Here is a 17370-nt window from a genome sequence, read left to right as displayed (position 1 = left end):
CAAAGCTTTTGTAAGGCAAAGGACACTGTCACTAGGACAAAACAGCAACCAAAAGATCTTTACCAATCCTACATCTGATAGAAGGCTAATACCCAAAATATACAAAGAACTCAAGAAGTTAGACTGCAGAGAGCCAAATAACCCTATTTTAAAAATGTGGTACAGAGCTAAACAAAGAATTCACAGCTGAGGAATGCCGAACGGCTGAGAAACACCTAAAGAAATGTTCAACATCCTTAGTCATCAGGGAAATGCAAATCAAAACAACCCTGAGATCCCACCTCACACCAATCAGAATGGCTAAGATAAAAAAATCAGGTGACAACAGATGCTGGTGAGGATGTGGAGAAAGAAGAACACTCCTCCATTGTTGGTGGGATTGCAAGCTGGTACAACTACTCTGGAAATCAGTTCCTCAGAAAATTGGACATAGTACTACCTGAGGACCCAGCTATATAACATTCCTGGGCATATACCCAAAAGATGCTCCAATATACAACAAAGACACATGCTCCACTATGTTCACAGCAGCCTTATTTATAATAGCCAGAAGCTGGAAAGAACCCAGATGCCCTTCAACGGAGGAATGGATACAGAAAATGTGGTAAATTTACACAATGGAGTACTACTCAACTATCAAAAACAATGATTTTGGGGTTGGGGATTTGGCTCAGTGGTAGAGCGCTTGCCTAGGAAGCGCAAGGCCCTGGGTTCGATCCCCAGCCCTGGAAAAAAAAAAAAAAAAAAAAAAAAAAAACAATGATTTTATAAAATTCATAGGCAAATGGATGGAACTAGAAAATATCATCCTGAGTAAGGTAACCCAACCACAGAAAAACACACATGGTATACACTCACTGATAAGGGGATATTAGCCCAAAAACTTGAATCACCCAAGATACAATCCACAGACCACATGAAGCTCAAGAAGAAGGAAGACCAAAGTGCAGATGCTTCAGTCCTTCTTAAAAGGGGGAACAAAAATATTCATAGGAGGGGATATGGAGACAAGAGTTTGGAGCAACAACTGAAGGAATGGCCATTCAGAGCCTGCCCCACATGTGCCCCATATATATGCGGTCACCAAGACTAGATAAGATTGATGAAGCTAAGAAGGGCATTCTGACAGGAACCGGATATAGATGTCTCCTGAGAGACACAGCCAGAGCATGTCAAATACAAAGGCGAATGCTAGCAGCAAACCACTGAACTGTAAACGGGAAAGGACTGAAAGAACTGAAGGGGCTTGCAACCCCATATGAACAACAATGCTAAACAACCAGAGCTCCCAGGGACTAAACCACTACTCAAAGACTGTACATGGACTGACCAGCTCCAGCTGCATATGTAGCAGAGGAAGGTCTTGTTGGGCACTAATGGAAGAAGTCCTTGGTCCTGCCAAGGTTGGACCCCCAGTGTAGGAGAATGTCAGAGGAGAGGAGGGAAGAGGGGATGGATGGGGAGGAGAACATCCTTATAGAAGAAGGGAAGGGTGATGCGATAGGGGGCTTATGTCCAGGAAACCGGGAAAGGGAATAACATTTGAAATGTAAATAAAGCAAAATATCCAATAAAAAGAAAGAAAGGAAGGAAGGAAGGAAGGAAGGAAGGAAGGAAGGAAGGAAGGAAGAAATCAACTAAGTGGGGTTGGGGATTTAGCTCAGTGGTAGAATGCTTGCCTAGCAAGCACAAGGCTCTGGGTTCAATCCTCAGCTCTGAGGGGAAAAAAAGAAATCAACTAAATGTTACTCTGAGGTCTCAAGCCCGCTAGGAAAATAAAGAAAACCCCAAACTGACCATTGAAGGTTATGTACTCCAGATGTGTTGGGTCTGAGTTACTAATAGGCCACCCAAGATTATGGGGATGGCAGAAGGGCTTCATGGGCTTGCTTGCTATTAAAGCTTGAAGACATGGATGATGTGACCCTGCCTTCAGGGTCTTGCTCTAACACAGAATGGGAGAGTTAAGAATCCCAGGTCTCTAAATCTATTAATGTATGCAAAGGTCTAGAACCAAGTAGAGCTTCTAGGGACAAAGACCCGAAGAACCCAGCAACACTGTAAACGTTAAGCACCTATGCACAGAACTTTGTTCTATAAACACGTGTAGTTAGTCTCAGGTTACCATGGTCTTGCCCCACTGATCACAACACATGGGTGATGTGCTGCCCTGGAACCTGTCTCTCTGTAATTTGTAATGCTGATCATGCTTAGTGCTGGGAAAACTTGTCATCTCCCATAATACTGATATCTTACCTGGGGTGCTCTTTGTTCTGGATTTCTTTTTCTTAGGGTGACTAAGTGGAATCTCATCTATAAAACAAAGAGCAACAACAAGAAAGGCAGACAATCAGCTAGAACAGGATTTCTGGTAAGGAAGGCTTTCCCCTCTCTTCTCTGGAGTCGACCAATGTTTACGTATAAGGGGAAGAAAGGTAAGAGGCTAACAAGCCAAAGGCAGCCACACACGGTGTCAGTATACACCTGCTGCCCAGCGGTGTTTACAACTGTCACTTAGAAAGCTGGCTCAAGGCATCATGGACCATGAAGAGGCAAGACAAAAACATACAGGAGAGAAAATCCTGGGATTCTTAACTGTAAAGTGTAAATAAAAAGCCTCTGTGAACTGTGGGGAAAAAAAGAAGAAAGAAAGAAAGTTGGCTCAAGAAATGTCCACATGGTCCCATACAGTCTCCAGTCCCTGGCACTGAGGTACTATAGTCTAGACTGGTTCTGGCCAGGTGGCTGAATAGATGTGGCACGTGTCTGTCTGCAGCACATAAGAAGTTAAGCAGGGTAAAGTGCAGTCAGTGCTTGGATTGGTGCCTAGAGGACGAGGACTTTGCAATTAACCTACTTGGATTTTTCCTTTGGAGAAATAAACTTAACATTTATTTATGTTATGTATATGTGTGTGTGTGTGTGTGTGTGTGTGTGTGTGTGTGTGTGTGTGTGTGTGACAGAGAGAGAGGGTGGGGGGAGAGGTGGGTGTAGGTGTGTATGCCTGGAAATGTGCACGCCACATCTTGTATGTAGATGTCAGAGGACAACTGCAGGAGTCAGTTCTTTCCTTCTGCCTTATGGGTTCTGGGACTCTAACTCGGGGTTTCAGCTTGGCAGCAGGTACCTTCTTCACCCACTAAGCCATCCTGCTGGTCCAACCTTCAGTTATGTCCAACACACTTGGAAGACGATAAGTGAATAAAACGCTTTGAGTTGTTAGTGCAGCATAACCTTGCTTATCCTGACTAAATGAGAAAAGTGCAGTCTATTACAGAGTTATTAGCAAGCCAAGAGGACTACAGAGAGCAACCTATTACGGTATATCACACATAACTTCCAAATGACAGTCACTGGAGATGGGGAAAACAAGTAAGCACTGCAGATTTACAGACTGTACACTTAGATTCAATTCTAAGTAGAATACTCTAAGGAATCAAAGAAAGTATTATTATTATTATTATTATTTTGAGGCAAGGTCTGACTGTTACCCATTCTGGCCTTCAACTCCTGGGCTCAAGCAGCTCTCCTCCCTCGGGCCGTAAGGGCCGGCGATACAGGTGTGTGCTACTGTCCCCAGCTTGAGACCTACGTAGTCCAGGCAGGCTCGTAAGAGCCAGTGTGCTCATCCTCATACTTACTTTACAACACCAAACACATTTAGGACTGTTTACACTAAGAGCAAACTAACTTGGGGTTGGGGATTTAGCTCAGTGGTAGAGCACTTGCTTAGCAAGCGCAAGGCCCTGGGTTCGGTCCCCAGCTCTGAAAAAAAAAAAAAAAAAAGAGCAAACTAACTCACCTTGGATAGCACTTCGAGTGACCCCGGCCAAGTTTAATCAGAAGGGGGAAAAAGAGAAAGAGAGAGAAAGAAAAGAAACTATTAATTAGATATCTATTTTATTGTCTGGCTAAAAATCAACTTACATCATTACATCATTACAACCTTAAAAATAAAACTAGCTTCTGCATACTCTTAGTCAGTTTACAAACTAACTACTTATTCGTCAATAGTATGTTGTTTAATAGCACTGCTAACAAATATTTTGAAAGCACAAATACACATTCCCTACTGTCTGTTAACTACAGGGACTAAGCAGATTAAGAATTCTCCTTTGTCTCTGGTTATAATCAGCTCAAGCGCTGACAGAATATCCCACAAACACAAGGGCCTCGGAGAATCCTGGTAAGCAGGACGCTAGGACACTCAGAACAAACCCATTACTCTATCGTGCTAGATTAAGGGGTTTCTACCATTTTTCTCATTGCTCGAATTTAACTTTTGCCTCTAACTTTTTAGGAAGACTTCTAAAAATTCCAAAAAGGTTTTTATATGAAGTATTGTAGGTTTTCAACCATACTATTCAATTTTTTCCTACTCACTTTACATTTTTAAAGTTCAATAATTAAATGACGTAAACTGTTTTTACCTTGGCACAGGTGGAAGTGCTCGTGGAGGACGCTAGAGGGGAAGGGGAGAGGCAAAAATCTCATCAATAAAAGCTGGGTGATTCTTACCTTCAATTCTCTCACGTGCCACAAAGCTACTCTTTTAAAAGCCCACCATCCAGATGTTATGCAAATAAGATGGGTCAGCAATTATCTTCAAATCGAAGATTGTTTATCGGTGAAACCTGGGAGGTGGTGATGGAAACTGGACTGCTGGCTTTAGATCTGTTCTGCCATTTCTACGCCCCATGTAAAATTCTTTTTTCTTCATTGTCAACCAGGCTGGCCCATTATGAGCATTCAGACAAGGATTTGAACATATATCGCCTCCCTTTTCAGGCCTTCCGTTAGTGGTCAAGTATTGGCAGATAATGTTGCATGCACAGATAAAGCCAGACCATGCCATATAAGTCTGTGTGTGCATGCCTGTGTGTGTATGTGTGCATGCCTGTGTGTGTATGTGTGCATGTGTTTACGTACGATAAATAACCATATGTAAGGAATGAAGAGTGACACTTTTCTTAGGGAAAGCCTCTCTGATGTTATCTGAGCTGAGACCTTTGTGGCAGAGGAGCCAAATTAATAGGCAATGATGAGTAAATGTTAAGGCTTGGACACGAAGTGCTCCAGGTAAAGGAGAGCAGCAAGGCAGAAGCCACATTAATTAAGGCCTTGCAGACTAAGAGGAGTATGGATTTAGTTTTATTAAGTAGGAAGCCACCTAAGGTTTTATGCCACAAAGTAACATGCTATTTTAAAAGTTACCTGGAATAGAAATAGATAACATATTTAAGAACAGAAAGCATTTGGGGTTGGTGTAATTTACACTGTCCTACCAGAGTAAGAAAAGTTGTGCTTGTGAGTTCAGGGAGCATTAGTTTAAAAAGCATTCGGAAGGCTGGAGAGATGGCTCAGCAGTTAAGAGCACCGACTGCTCTTCCAGAGGTCCTGAGTTCAAGTCCCAGCAACCACATGGTGGCTCACAACCATCTGTAAAGAGATCTGATGCCCTCTTCTGGAGTGTCTGAAGACAGCTACAGTGTGCTTATATATAATAAATGAATAAATCTTTTTTAAAAAAGCATTCGGAAATTTTCAAAATAGAATGCTAATCATTGAAGAGATGGCAGCCGACCTGGGTTTAGTTCCCAGAATCCACAAAGCAGCTCACAGTCATCAGTAATTCCAGTTCCAGGAAAACGGCCAGCCTCTTCTGGTTTCTTTGAGCAATAGGCAGGCACACAAGTGGTGCTATACATAGATGAAGGCAAAACACTCATAAAACAAATACATCTTTAAAAGAATTGAACACTAAGAGCAGTGTCTAGATGTTGATTTATTATCTCATATTTCACGCTGCTTAAAGAAGGCACTGATTCCAAAGGTTTAAATTTTAGATACTCTTGCTTATCCCACTTAGCAATCCATGGTTGTAGTCATTCAAACAGATTCGTGAAAATGCTACAAAATTAGGACACTATGATGGCCTAATGGTATCCAGCAGTCAAAATGACAACTGGGATAGAATAGTGGCACTACTATTCTCAAGATGCTATGAAAGTGGGACGCAGCGCTGTTGATATTTCATAAGTCTTGCAAAAATGAGACATCTCACCCATCTGAAAACCGCAACTCTAAGCCCCTCAAAAGCGGAACGGCTGAACAGAAGGAAACTAAATTCCCAACAGCTCAAAAGTACCTGAGGCTCGCTAACCACTTGCTTCTTCCCCATCACGTCTCCAGGGACGGCGGTAGAGCACAGAGAACAGCGGCCTCCCGCCCCGCCCCGGCCTGTCCGCCCAGGCGCAGGCGCAGAGCGTCATCGGGCTGCGCCTCCCTGGCTCCTGGACCCGAAGCGTCCCCACCCCTCCCGCCAGAGGTTTTGGGGCTACCCGGGCCGAACCTGGTCTGACCCCTTCAAACTAAGCTCAAAGGAAAACCTCAGCGTATGTCGACGTCCCCAGGAGCGGAGGGGGTTCACCCAAAGTTTCCCGGGAGGTCATCACGGTTTGCGTGGGGATGAGCACCGCTTGACCAGACCAGGATTCAAGCTCCCACCGGAAACAGCCTCCTCTCCCGCTTTGCCTGCAGCCGAGAGCCGCCCAGAGGTGTCGTCATGGCAACGCTGACGGGCACTGGGATGTTGGTTGGGACTGATCGCCTTTTGGGGGGCCGCCCAGCCGTACCCCTCGGGCACAGCTGTTCTCCGACTCAGGGCTCGGCGGTGGTCACTGCTGGTTAGGACACCTCCACAGTGCCACACTCCGGGTCATGCGCCCCTCATCGCTCACCGCCTTGTCCTCTTCCAGCGGAGGCCCTGAGTCGTCCCTCATGATGCTTTCCTGCGGGCCTCCTTAGGCTCAACCGCTGGAGCCCGAGGCCAGCTCCCCGCGACGCCGGGCCTCCGGGGACCTGCAGGAGGAGGCGGCTTTGTGGAGCTGGAGAGGCCGCTGTTCCCAGGCCTGGTTCCGGCCTACCATGGTGCCTCCTGGAGGGAGAGCCCTGTGACTGACATAGGGAGGGTCGCTTTCACTGGCAGGCCCAGGGTCCCTGCTGGCCCAGGAATATCGTTTGAGTGATCAGTTCTGATAGTTTCCTCAGTGGGAAAAGTTATAGTTAAAAAAATAGATAGGATGGAGGGAAGTGTGGATACAAAGATGAACAAGGAATCAGGGAAGCTTCAGATCTAGGGAGACCAAGACTCTGTACCAACATCCTTATTTTGGAGCACATATACAGGCCTCCAGGACTAGTCCACTGCCCTTTGCTAATTTGGAAATAACAATGTCATAGGTTTCCTTATTAGACCCGTTCTTAACTTAGTTGGTCAACTAGGCACTTTTGTAAAAATAAAGAGAAATAAGACAAAGTATTTTACAAAGTAAAATACAGCTTCTGTCATTAGTCTGATTTATTTAGAAGAGATTTTTGAAAGCTGTCTTACAACATATGAAATCTGTAATATTCTCACATACAGAGACACCATTGTTCACATCCCTACCTTTAGTTTATATGGGGAAACAGCGGGGAAATGCCTGAGAGCCAAACGAGTAGCTCCCTATAAGTATACGATGCTAGTTAGATGCTAGTTAAAGCCGTTCCATAAGCTGCAGCCTTCGTAGTTGCAGTTGTCGTGCTCTCAATGGCAGCTGTTAGTCTGGATCTTTTAAGATTCAGCGCCAGGGGACACCCATGCCTCTGGTACCCACTGCAGTTCTTCCTGAGCCTTCTGTATGGCGGACAACAGCTGGGCACAGGCATCTTGCAAGTTGTCATTCACAATCACGTGATCAAAAAACTGGCCAAACTGACTCTCCATTTTCTGGGCTAGCTCCTCCATCTCTTGTAGGTCTTCATCCTTCCGGGGAGATTGAAGAGTGTGAGTGGCACGGGCAATAAGACATCAGGCGTCCTACTGGCAAAGCCGTGAGGGTATTTATAAACAATTATGTCAATTACATATCCACTCTATTCTTTGTGTGCCCCACCCCTTTCTCACTGTGGGTTTTTTTTTTCTTTTTTTCTTTTTTTTTTTTTTTTTTTTTTTTTTCGGGGCTGGGGACCGAACCCAGGACCTTGCGCTTCCTAGGTAAGCGCTCTACCACTGAGCCAAATCCCCAACCCCTCACTGTGGGTTTTGGAGGCAGAGTCTTGCTGTCTAAACCTGGCTTTCCATCTGTGATGCTTGTGCCTCACCCAAGTGCTGGGCTTTCAGGTGTGCACCCCCGTGCCTAACAAGGACACAAACTTAAAAGCCCCAGAGACTTAGAAAACAGATTGTCCTGTCCATAGACGTCAAAAGGTCAAACCAGAAAACCAGAGTTTCATGGTAATTGAAAAATAAAGAGAAAATACTTAAGGGTAATATAAAAATACTTTCGACTTGCTTTGACAAGACATCCTAAAACTGGAACAGTATGGAGATTAGCAGTGGCCTCTGGCCGAAAAGGACATGCAGATTTGTGAAGCTGTCATATTTTTTTTTAGTTTTCAAGGCAAAAATTCTATTTCACAGCAATATAAATATAGTCAGTACTACTGAGCTGTACAGTTACTATAGTGGTTCATTTCTAAAATGTATACATCTGTTTAATCATGCATGTGCAAAAAACAAAGGACAACTCCACTATGTGGGTCCTAGGGATCAAATGTCATCAGATGTGGTGACAGACACCTTTAACCAGTGAGCCAGCTCACTGGCTCCAAGACAATAAATCTTGTCTGTCTGTCTGTGTGTCTCTCTGTCTGTTTCTCTCTCTCTCTCTCTCTCTCTCTCTCTCTCTCTCTCTCTCTCTCTCTCTCTCTCTCTCACACACACACACACACACACACACGGGGCTGTAATGTCTGGATGATTATCTAGGGGCATACATATAAAAATTCACTGAGCTATATGCACTTAAGATTTCTACATTTTGGGGCTGGAGAGATGGCTCAGAGGTTAAGAGCACTGTCTGCTCTTCCAGAGGTCCTGAGTTCAATTCCCAGCAACCACATGGTGGCTCACAACCATCTATAATCAGGTCTGGTGCCCTCTTCTGGCCTGCAGGCATACATGCAGGTAGAAAGCTGTATGATGTATACATAATAAATAAATAAATGTTAAAAAAAATAAAAAAAAAAAAAAAAAGATTTCTACATTTTAGTAAGTCATATGCTATGGCTTAAATTTTCCAAGTGGATTTAATGTATTTAAATACACATCCATTGATAAATAGAAGACCTCACTTAGAATTAGTTCTCCTGACTGCGCCTCTTGTATCATTATTAATAAACATTTTTGTGAATATCTTATTTTACAGATGAGGTATACTCAATACAACATTTTACAAATTATTTTAGTAAAAACACTTCAAAAATAGAAATAGGCTATACATATATTTGTTTAGCTTTGCAGTGGCTTCTTTTGCTAAGCTAAGAAAAAAATAGCATTTATTAAACCTTATTTTAATAACCGTAAATGAGATCTAATAATAATCTTGAGGGGTTTTGTTTGGTTTGGAGTTTGATTTGTTTGTTTTTCAGGTCAAAGTTTCTCTGTGTAGCCCTGGCTGTCCTGAGACAGCCTGTACAGACCAGGCTGGCCTTGAACTCAAAGATCTGCCTATGCCTCCGGAGTGCCGGGATTAAAGGTGTGCACCACCAATGTCTATCAAGGAAGGGGAATAACATTTGAAATGTAAATTTAAAATATCCAATAATAAAAAATGGAAAACAAAAAATTAAGGATAAATTGAAAAGTCATTACTTGTTAAAACTTTCAAAGGATTCTGTGGAAACAGCAGTGGTTTTTATTTTTTTAAAAACCATTTCCTTGAAGTGCTCCTGAGAAGAGGGTCAAACAAAGAAAACAGAGAAAGGCCTTCAGCTCAGCCGGCCCGATAGCTCTCCACCTCCCCATAATGAAAGGAACACCAGGATTCTGGTGTGATTTACCTTGAACTTCATGTCCACAAAGTAGTCAGTAATAATCTTAGCATTCCTCCTAGAGTGTCTCATGGAGCTCATGCTAGGTGGCTTAATAAATATGACATAGGGCTTCAGTTCACGGGTCCGAGTCAACTGAATATCCTACATAGAAGAATTAAATGCACAATTAAAAGACAGAAGCGGGCAGGAGGGTGGCTCAGCTGCAGAAGCAGTTACCAGGCAGGCCTGATGGGCCCAGGCCAGTCCCTGCAGCCCACTGTAGAGGAGAACTGACTCTGACTCGTGAACATCGTCCTCTGGCTTCGACACCAGCACATTCAAATACCCATTATACATTCTTAAAAATTAAAAATAGAGGGCTGGAGAGATGGCTCAGTGGTTAAGAGCACCCGACTGCTCTTCCAGAGGTCATGAGTTCAATTCCCAGCAACCACATGGTGGCTCACAACCATCTGTAAAGAGATCTGATGCCCTCTTCTGGTGTATCTGAAGACAGCTACAGTGTACTTGTATATAATAAATAAATCTTAAAGAAATCTCTCTCTCTCTCTTTCCTTCTTTCTTTAAAAAAAAAAATTAAAAATAGAAGTCCTAGCTTCCTATACTCAATGTGATCATAGTCTCATGTGCCCCCAAGTCCTCAATGTAAAATCCAAATACTTTAATTATGGTTCTAGAATCAAAATCAAGTTAGAAGCCTGGCTCTTCCTCTTTCCAGCTATTGATATATTGAAATAGGTCTCAAATATGACAAAATGCTGTTCACTGAGCATAGACTCCTATATACAACCTCATGACAAAAACAAAAGTTCAGGAAAGGTCCAGTCTGCCCTCTTTCCCTTTCCTCTCTAGCATGTGACCTTCGACACTATTTCCATCCTGCTGACCACCAGCTCTAACCCAGGGAAGAGCAAATTGCTTTTCCCCTGATTTTCTTTACCACACAAAGTATATTCTTAAGTGAATAAAGAAAGGGCAAGAATCAAAAAACTGGGTCTGCACAAATAGTATTACTCATCCCTGCTCTCCTCACGCGTGGTTCAAACGTGTAATTTTGCCAGCACAGAACATTACCTTTTTTTTTTTTTTTTTTCGAGCTGGGGACCAACCCAGGACTTTTGCGCTAGGCAAGTGCTCTACCGTGAGCTAAATCCCAACCCTTACATTACCTTTTTATATAAAGTATCTGCCTCTGCAAGAAGTTATCTTGACAAGTCTGTGCTCGGTATTCAAAGCAGGAGCGATTGGGACATTTTCTTTTATGACTATCCACTCAAGCTCTGGTTCTGGGTGTGAAAAGTAAAACTTTCTCTCCAACTTTAATAAAATTTTCCCATTTACATTTCAAGGAATGGCCTGAGATGTGAGAGGCGGTCTTATTCTTAAACATAGAGCTGAATAGGATGTCTCAACTCTAGCCTTAGGCATGTGCGTAACATGGATGGTGTTACATGCATTTGTGACTTAGCATGATGGGAAATGTGCTACTGTAGACCTACCTGAGGCTCCAAGTCCATGACACAGATCTTCCCTTCATCAAGGACTGCAAGTACAGCGTTCACACTGGTTCCATACAGGTGGCCTTTGTACTCACCAAACTCCAGCATCCTAGAAGAACAAGACAAAGGAAACGACTTTCCCAAGTAAATTACAGTGATCGGCAGTAATTACATGAGTTGTCCTGGTTAGTTTTGTCAACCTGACATAAGCTAGAGTTACCTGGAAAGGGACTATCAGCTGACGGATGGCCTCCATCAGACTCCCTAGGAGGCAAGTCTGAGGGTGAGCGGTGTCACCTCTGAGCAGGTGGTCCTGGGTTGTGCTAAGAAAGGTGGCTGAGCAAGCTAGGAGGAGCAAGCCAGTAAGCAGCACTCCTCCATGGCTTCTCCTTAGCCTCTGCCTCCAAGTTCAGGCCTTGAGCTCCTGTCTAGACTTTTCCTCAGTGGTTGCCTGTGATGTGGAAGTGTATGCCAAATAAACCCTTTCTTCCCCGAGCTGCTTTGGTCATGGTGGTTTTCATAGCAGTAGAAAGCAAATTTGGACATAAATGTGAATGGTGTTAGGAAGAAATATGCCGATCTCGACAATACGAAATCGTTTCTCTGAAGCTTGCAGCTCTGGCTCTAGTAAATCAATACATGCTGCTTTCTCAGCCCTTCAGAAATGAGGACTTAACTGCTGAGAGCTTTGGCTAATGCAAAAAAAAACAGACTACTGTCAAATAACCAGAAGTAAGAATTGACTTCTGAATCTTACCTGTGTCCATACATGAGGCTTTCAAATGTTTCCCTTGACACATAGTGATACTCACGCCCGTCCATTTCATAACTCTTTGGGGAACGGGTGGTATCTACCAAGGAAGATAATGAAAACTTTCAGAATCTTCTATTTTTGATTACTTGGATAGAGATGCCAACTAAAACAAATAAATGAACACCTAAACAGGTAAGACGCTGGGACCAGGAGAGGAACCCTGAACTGTAGTAAGAAAGTGAGCACCCCCACGTCACATTCCACCAATTACAAACCTTTACTGGTTGCTCAGTGTGGGAAAGAACGTATCACACTATCAGACAGGACACCTGCTGTTATTTAGGAAATACGGAACTAAACGAGAAGCTCAAAGTGCCCCCTTGTAGCAATAACAACGTCTGTGTTTGGACAATGTACTTCTGATGATCTCGCTGTCTCTCTCACACTGCTCGCCAGATAGGATGTTATTTTACTGAGAAGTAGCTGCAGCTTTTGAAGAGTAAGCGACCTGCTCACATATCAAGATGGATGCTTCTCCTAAACTGCTTTTATTACAACAGATTGTCTCAGATTTGAGAGAGAGAAAACCCAGGACATCTGCAGTGTTGGCAAAGCATGAAGACCAGAGGAGAGGTTTTGGAGATAAAGTAAGGGGGAAACTTGCCTAATATGTTCAATTTGACTCTTTGATGTGGACTATTTAATTTAGACCAGATGTTTTCAACCTTCCTCATGCTGCGGCCCTTTGACACAGTTCCTCATTTTGTGGTGACCCCCAACCATAAAATTATTTTCATTGCTACTTCACAACTGTAATTTTGCTCCTGTTATGAATCACAATGCAAATGCCTGTGTTTTCTGATGGTCTTAGATAAGCCCTGTGGAAGGGTTGTTCAGCCCTCAAAGGGGTTGTGACCAAAGGTTGAGAACCACTAATTTAGATTTAGACTCCTCAATGTTATGTTTCAATGGCTTTGGTATGGAAAAAAAAAACACACGTTCCAGCAAACATCTAAAAGTGACGTATTGTCTATTAATAACAATGAACACAACTATGTATCTACTATTTTCCAGTTATTAGTTTGGGTTCTAGAACTTAAGAATGATACAATGGTGTTCTCCCCACCCTCATGTATTGTCAGCTGATAAGGTCCATGAGGGCAAAGGGAGCAGAGGCTAATGACAGGGCAGGGGAAAGGGTGGGGAAGGGGGGTGGGAGGTCAGAAGCCCTGTGAGTACTTACTGTGAATAACACACACCAGGACTAGCTGGTGACTCAGAGGATTGTGCGTAGAAACATCCGGGGAGGGCAAAGGTCATTATTGGCTGAAGGCTTAGGGTACTGAAGTACCTCATTAGTGTGGGGAAGCATTTCAGGAATCTCAGGTGCTAGCTGAATGAGTTATCAGGAAAAGGAAATTGATCCTGTAATATAACTGAGGATATGTGACATTCCCCAGGTTGAGGTGTGTATGTGTGCGGGGGCGGGGGTGAATTCCTCAGACAAGCTCAGAGAAAGCGAAGCCCTGTAATTAGGAAGTCTTCCATTACACTCTGAGTCCAGAGACTAGCTGGTCACTGGTGGACTCCGACCTTCTTTCAGGAGTTTTCCCACAGTGCTCCTCTAATTCTATATCCTACATGCTGTAATGCTCGATCTTACTCTCTTTTACAACAAATTCCCCTTGTTAATAATAAAAAAAAATCTGTTCTTACACTTGACAAAGTTTCAGGATAAAACAGATCAATGAAATTACATGTGAGGAGCTTGCAGCAGGCCCTCAGTGACCAACCTCCAAGGTTGGTAGATATCGCCTTGGGGCCATTTTGTTTTTTCTTTATTCAGATCACTCTTCAATGTCCTTAGACATCTGTAAGTATGCAATTTCTCCTGCAGTTTCCTACTGAGGACAAGGAAAGCCAGCAAAACTTAAGGCTCCCAAGAGGTAGTGAGTTATATACTGTGCATGGAATGACTCCACCATTGCCCCAGTGGGAATGCCATTTCTTTTTTTTTTTTTTTTGGTTCTTTTTTTTTTTGGAGCTTAGGACTGAACCCAGGGCCTTGTGCTTCCTAGGCAAGTGCTCTACCACTGAGCTAAATCCCCAACCCCGGGAATGCCATTTCTTAAGGCGGGCTCCTCTGTGAACTACAAGGTATCCATTTTTAAAATGTTGGTGATTAAAAAAAAATACAAGCAAGTTTTTTCATGTTTTTAATGATGGCTATCTGTGCACTTAAATGTTCACATTTTGTAGGTATTCTACTTTTATCTAGACTACTGAAATCATTCATTGTTTTCTCTGAAATTAATGCCCATTCTTATATAGGTAAGCCATACTTGAGAAACATAGCCTAGCAGAAGGGATCACAGGCAACAAGGTTGGTCTTCCTTCCTTGAGACAAGATCCTTCCACTTTCCTGCCTATGAAAATCTGACAATTCCCATGATTCTCTTTCCTTTCCTTCATTTCTTCCATTCCTCTATCTGTTTTTATCTCTCTAAGGCTAGAGGGTAGGAGAGGAGAAAGTGGGGCAGGAAGGTGTTCTGACTTGGTGATACCAAGGCCTCTGTGGTGGTTTGAGTATCTTGGCCCATGAGGAGTGGCACTATTAGGAGGTGTGGCCTTATTGGGGAAGGTGTAGCCTTGTAAAGGAAGTGTCACTGGGAAGGCAGGGCTTTAAGGTCTTGTATATATGCTCAGGTCTGGCTAGTGTGATCTAGACCCTCCTCCTGGCTGCCTTTAGAAGACAATCTCCTCTTGGCTGCCTTCTGATCAAGATATAGCATTCTTGGATCCTCCAGCACCAAGTCTTCCTGCATAATGCCATGCTTCCCACCACAATGGTAATAGACTGAGCCTTGGAAACTGTAAGCCAACCCTAATTAAATAGTTGGCTTTCTAAGAGTTGCCTTGGTCATGGTGTCTCTTCACAGCAATAAACTAATAACTAAGCCTACAATTGCTTCCTTAGATTTGACAGATAATATAACTGGCTCTTTCTCTCTGAATGCTGTATGAGGTTATGCTGTAACCTCTACCACATGATCAACAAGTGACCATTTCAAACCTAATCTCTACACAAGTCAGTCCTTTCTGATTCCTTCCTGACCTCTTGAATCTGGAAGTCCACTTCTGGTGGTGTTTGCTGGAACTTCCTTTTGAACAGGTGCTATGATGACCCCAGGCCGACTTTTCCCACATTACCTACTCAGATATGATCCTTGCAAAGCATCTCAGAACTTTCACTGTGACAAGCTCTGAAAGGGCAGTTGCTTTCCAAACCCCAGCCATCGGCCATACCCAGGAATCTTTTATCCTTTAGAGTTTTAGTTATTATTCTGACAACAGTCTTATTCTTCCCCAGTGAGCAGGGAACACATAAGAAGTTCTATAGTCTCCCAAACATCCTCGACTTCTTTGAAGCATGCACACTCACTGGAAACCATCCTGCAGAGTGGCTTTTTCTGATTAAAAACAAACCTCCATGAGTATGCTTATTAGGTTCTTTCCCCGGGCCTTTCATTCACTGATACATCTCAGTAGTTGACAGATTTTTCACATTCCTCTTTTAAAGAGTTTCATCTCAGTGCCTCAAACAAAATGCTAACCTCCTTTATTCTACAGACATTTGCCTAAAATTAGGACTCTTGATCCAAATCTTCTCTATTTTATAATAAAGTAAGTGTTATTGTGCGATTCTTAAATTATTTATTGAAAATTAAACCCTAGTAGAAATACACAATAATGGAGCTAGAGAAATGGCTCAACAGTTAAAAGCACTGACTGCTCCTCCAGAGAACCTGGGCTCAATTTCCAGTACCCACACAGCAGCTCACGACTGTCTGTACCTCCAGTTCCAGGGTATCTGACACCCTCAGATAGACATGTATGCAATCAAAACATCAATGCACATAAAATAAAAATAGATAAACCATTTAAAAATACATGGTAACATAGACTTGGAGTTTTCCAAGGCCTTAAAGCTTAGAAAGACATACATAGATCTCCATGGGCAACGGAGGAGCAACAGGAAAACTGTTTCTCAGAAGTCAGGGTGCTGACAAACTGGGAATTCAGTAGAAAAAAAGTAAGTAAAAGGAAATAAGAAAACATGGCTTTCAAAGACCAAGAGTATGTGATAATAATACTTAGAAGTTTATATAAAATTATATATGGACATATTAAATTTTTAGATGAAAAACTAAATAACATAAAGGTGACAGAAATAGTGTGAGGAAGACGATAAATACTATTCTAACCATTATTACAAAAACCCTGACTAGTCACAGGTTGTAGCGTGTGGTCCTTCCTTTCACTCCTTGCTCAACCCCTTACATCTGCATTAGTTGCAGTTCTAATCTCCTGCCCGGAAGGCAGCCAATGGCCCCTCCACCTCCATCACATGGCTGGTGACTCTCCCTCCTGACAAAGCATGGCAAATTCCTGTCCTCCTGCTGCTTCTTTTAGCCTGCCTGTGGGAACTTGGAAGTCCTGCTTCTTCAGTCCAGACATTGGGTGCTGCCATCTTTATTGATTGATCAACAACCAACTGGGGAACAGGACCTTCAGTGTTCACATGCAGATTCCTAATCAAAGCATCACAACCACCCTCCTCAATACAACTAAGAAAAGAAGAAGAGCCATGGAGATGGCTAAGTGTGGATAGATGCTTGCCACCAAGACTGACAACCTGTGTTTGAGTCTCAGAAGCCAACGTGGTAGGAGGAGAGAACTGACTCCCACATATTGCCCATGGCCTTCTACTTCAAAAGGAAAAGATGTAAGAATTATCTTTTGAAAGCCTAACCTAGCACACTATGCTATTATACTGACATAGTTAGTAAAGCAAATAAAGGTAGAATTGCTTAAGGACTGGTCCTTACACTTTTACAAGAAAAGATGTGACAGAGTAAAGTGATACCAGCACATTCAGAGACAAAGTTTTACCAAAACCTGAGCCACCAAGAAAGACAAATTAACATACGTGGCACAGCACTTTGAAAACAGCTGGGGTTACATCCAATGAGTTGTCTTCTCAGTTCATTGACTCCAACACCAGAAGGTCCTGAAGACAGAAAGCCACAGCAGAAATTATGAGACGTGGATGCACAGGATTGCATGCTTCAACCATCCCTGCAGCTATGCTGCTGCAAGAATGTGACAGCAAAGGCATTTTTAGGGAAACTTTGTAGTAACCCTGCTTATGAACTGGAGCAAACCCAGAAAACATCA

General features: G+C 43.0%; 2 protein-coding genes across 2 annotated transcripts in view; both read right to left on the bottom strand.

Moving 5' to 3' along the window:
• Tmem237 (transmembrane protein 237) overlaps positions 1-6550 on the bottom strand; it is a 28384-nt gene extending 21834 nt beyond the window's left edge. Inside the window, exons 1-4 of the mRNA XM_032901154.1 lie at positions 6390-6550; positions 4431-4462; positions 3803-3813; positions 2257-2313 (exon numbers count right to left, since the gene is read on the bottom strand). Coding sequence (XP_032757045.1) covers positions 2257-2313; positions 3803-3813; positions 4431-4462; positions 6390-6452 — 163 coding nt within the window. The 5' untranslated portion in view covers positions 6453-6550. The remainder of the gene's footprint in view (positions 1-2256; positions 2314-3802; positions 3814-4430; positions 4463-6389) is intronic.
• Positions 6551-7345: 795 nt separating this feature from the next.
• Mpp4 (membrane palmitoylated protein 4) overlaps positions 7346-17370 on the bottom strand; it is a 39500-nt gene continuing 29475 nt past the window's right edge. Inside the window, exons 17-21 of the mRNA XM_032901153.1 lie at positions 17123-17203; positions 12136-12229; positions 11379-11487; positions 9886-10020; positions 7346-7807 (exon numbers count right to left, since the gene is read on the bottom strand). Of these exons, the coding sequence (XP_032757044.1) occupies positions 7616-7807; positions 9886-10020; positions 11379-11487; positions 12136-12229; positions 17123-17203 (611 nt within the window). The 3' untranslated portion in view covers positions 7346-7615. The remainder of the gene's footprint in view (positions 7808-9885; positions 10021-11378; positions 11488-12135; positions 12230-17122; positions 17204-17370) is intronic.

The sequence above is a fragment of the Rattus rattus genome, chromosome 4 (genome assembly GCF_011064425.1).
Source record: "Rattus rattus isolate New Zealand chromosome 4, Rrattus_CSIRO_v1, whole genome shotgun sequence".
NCBI lineage: Eukaryota > Metazoa > Chordata > Mammalia > Rodentia > Muridae > Rattus > Rattus rattus.
This window is presented reverse-complemented; position numbering and strand designations above follow the sequence as displayed.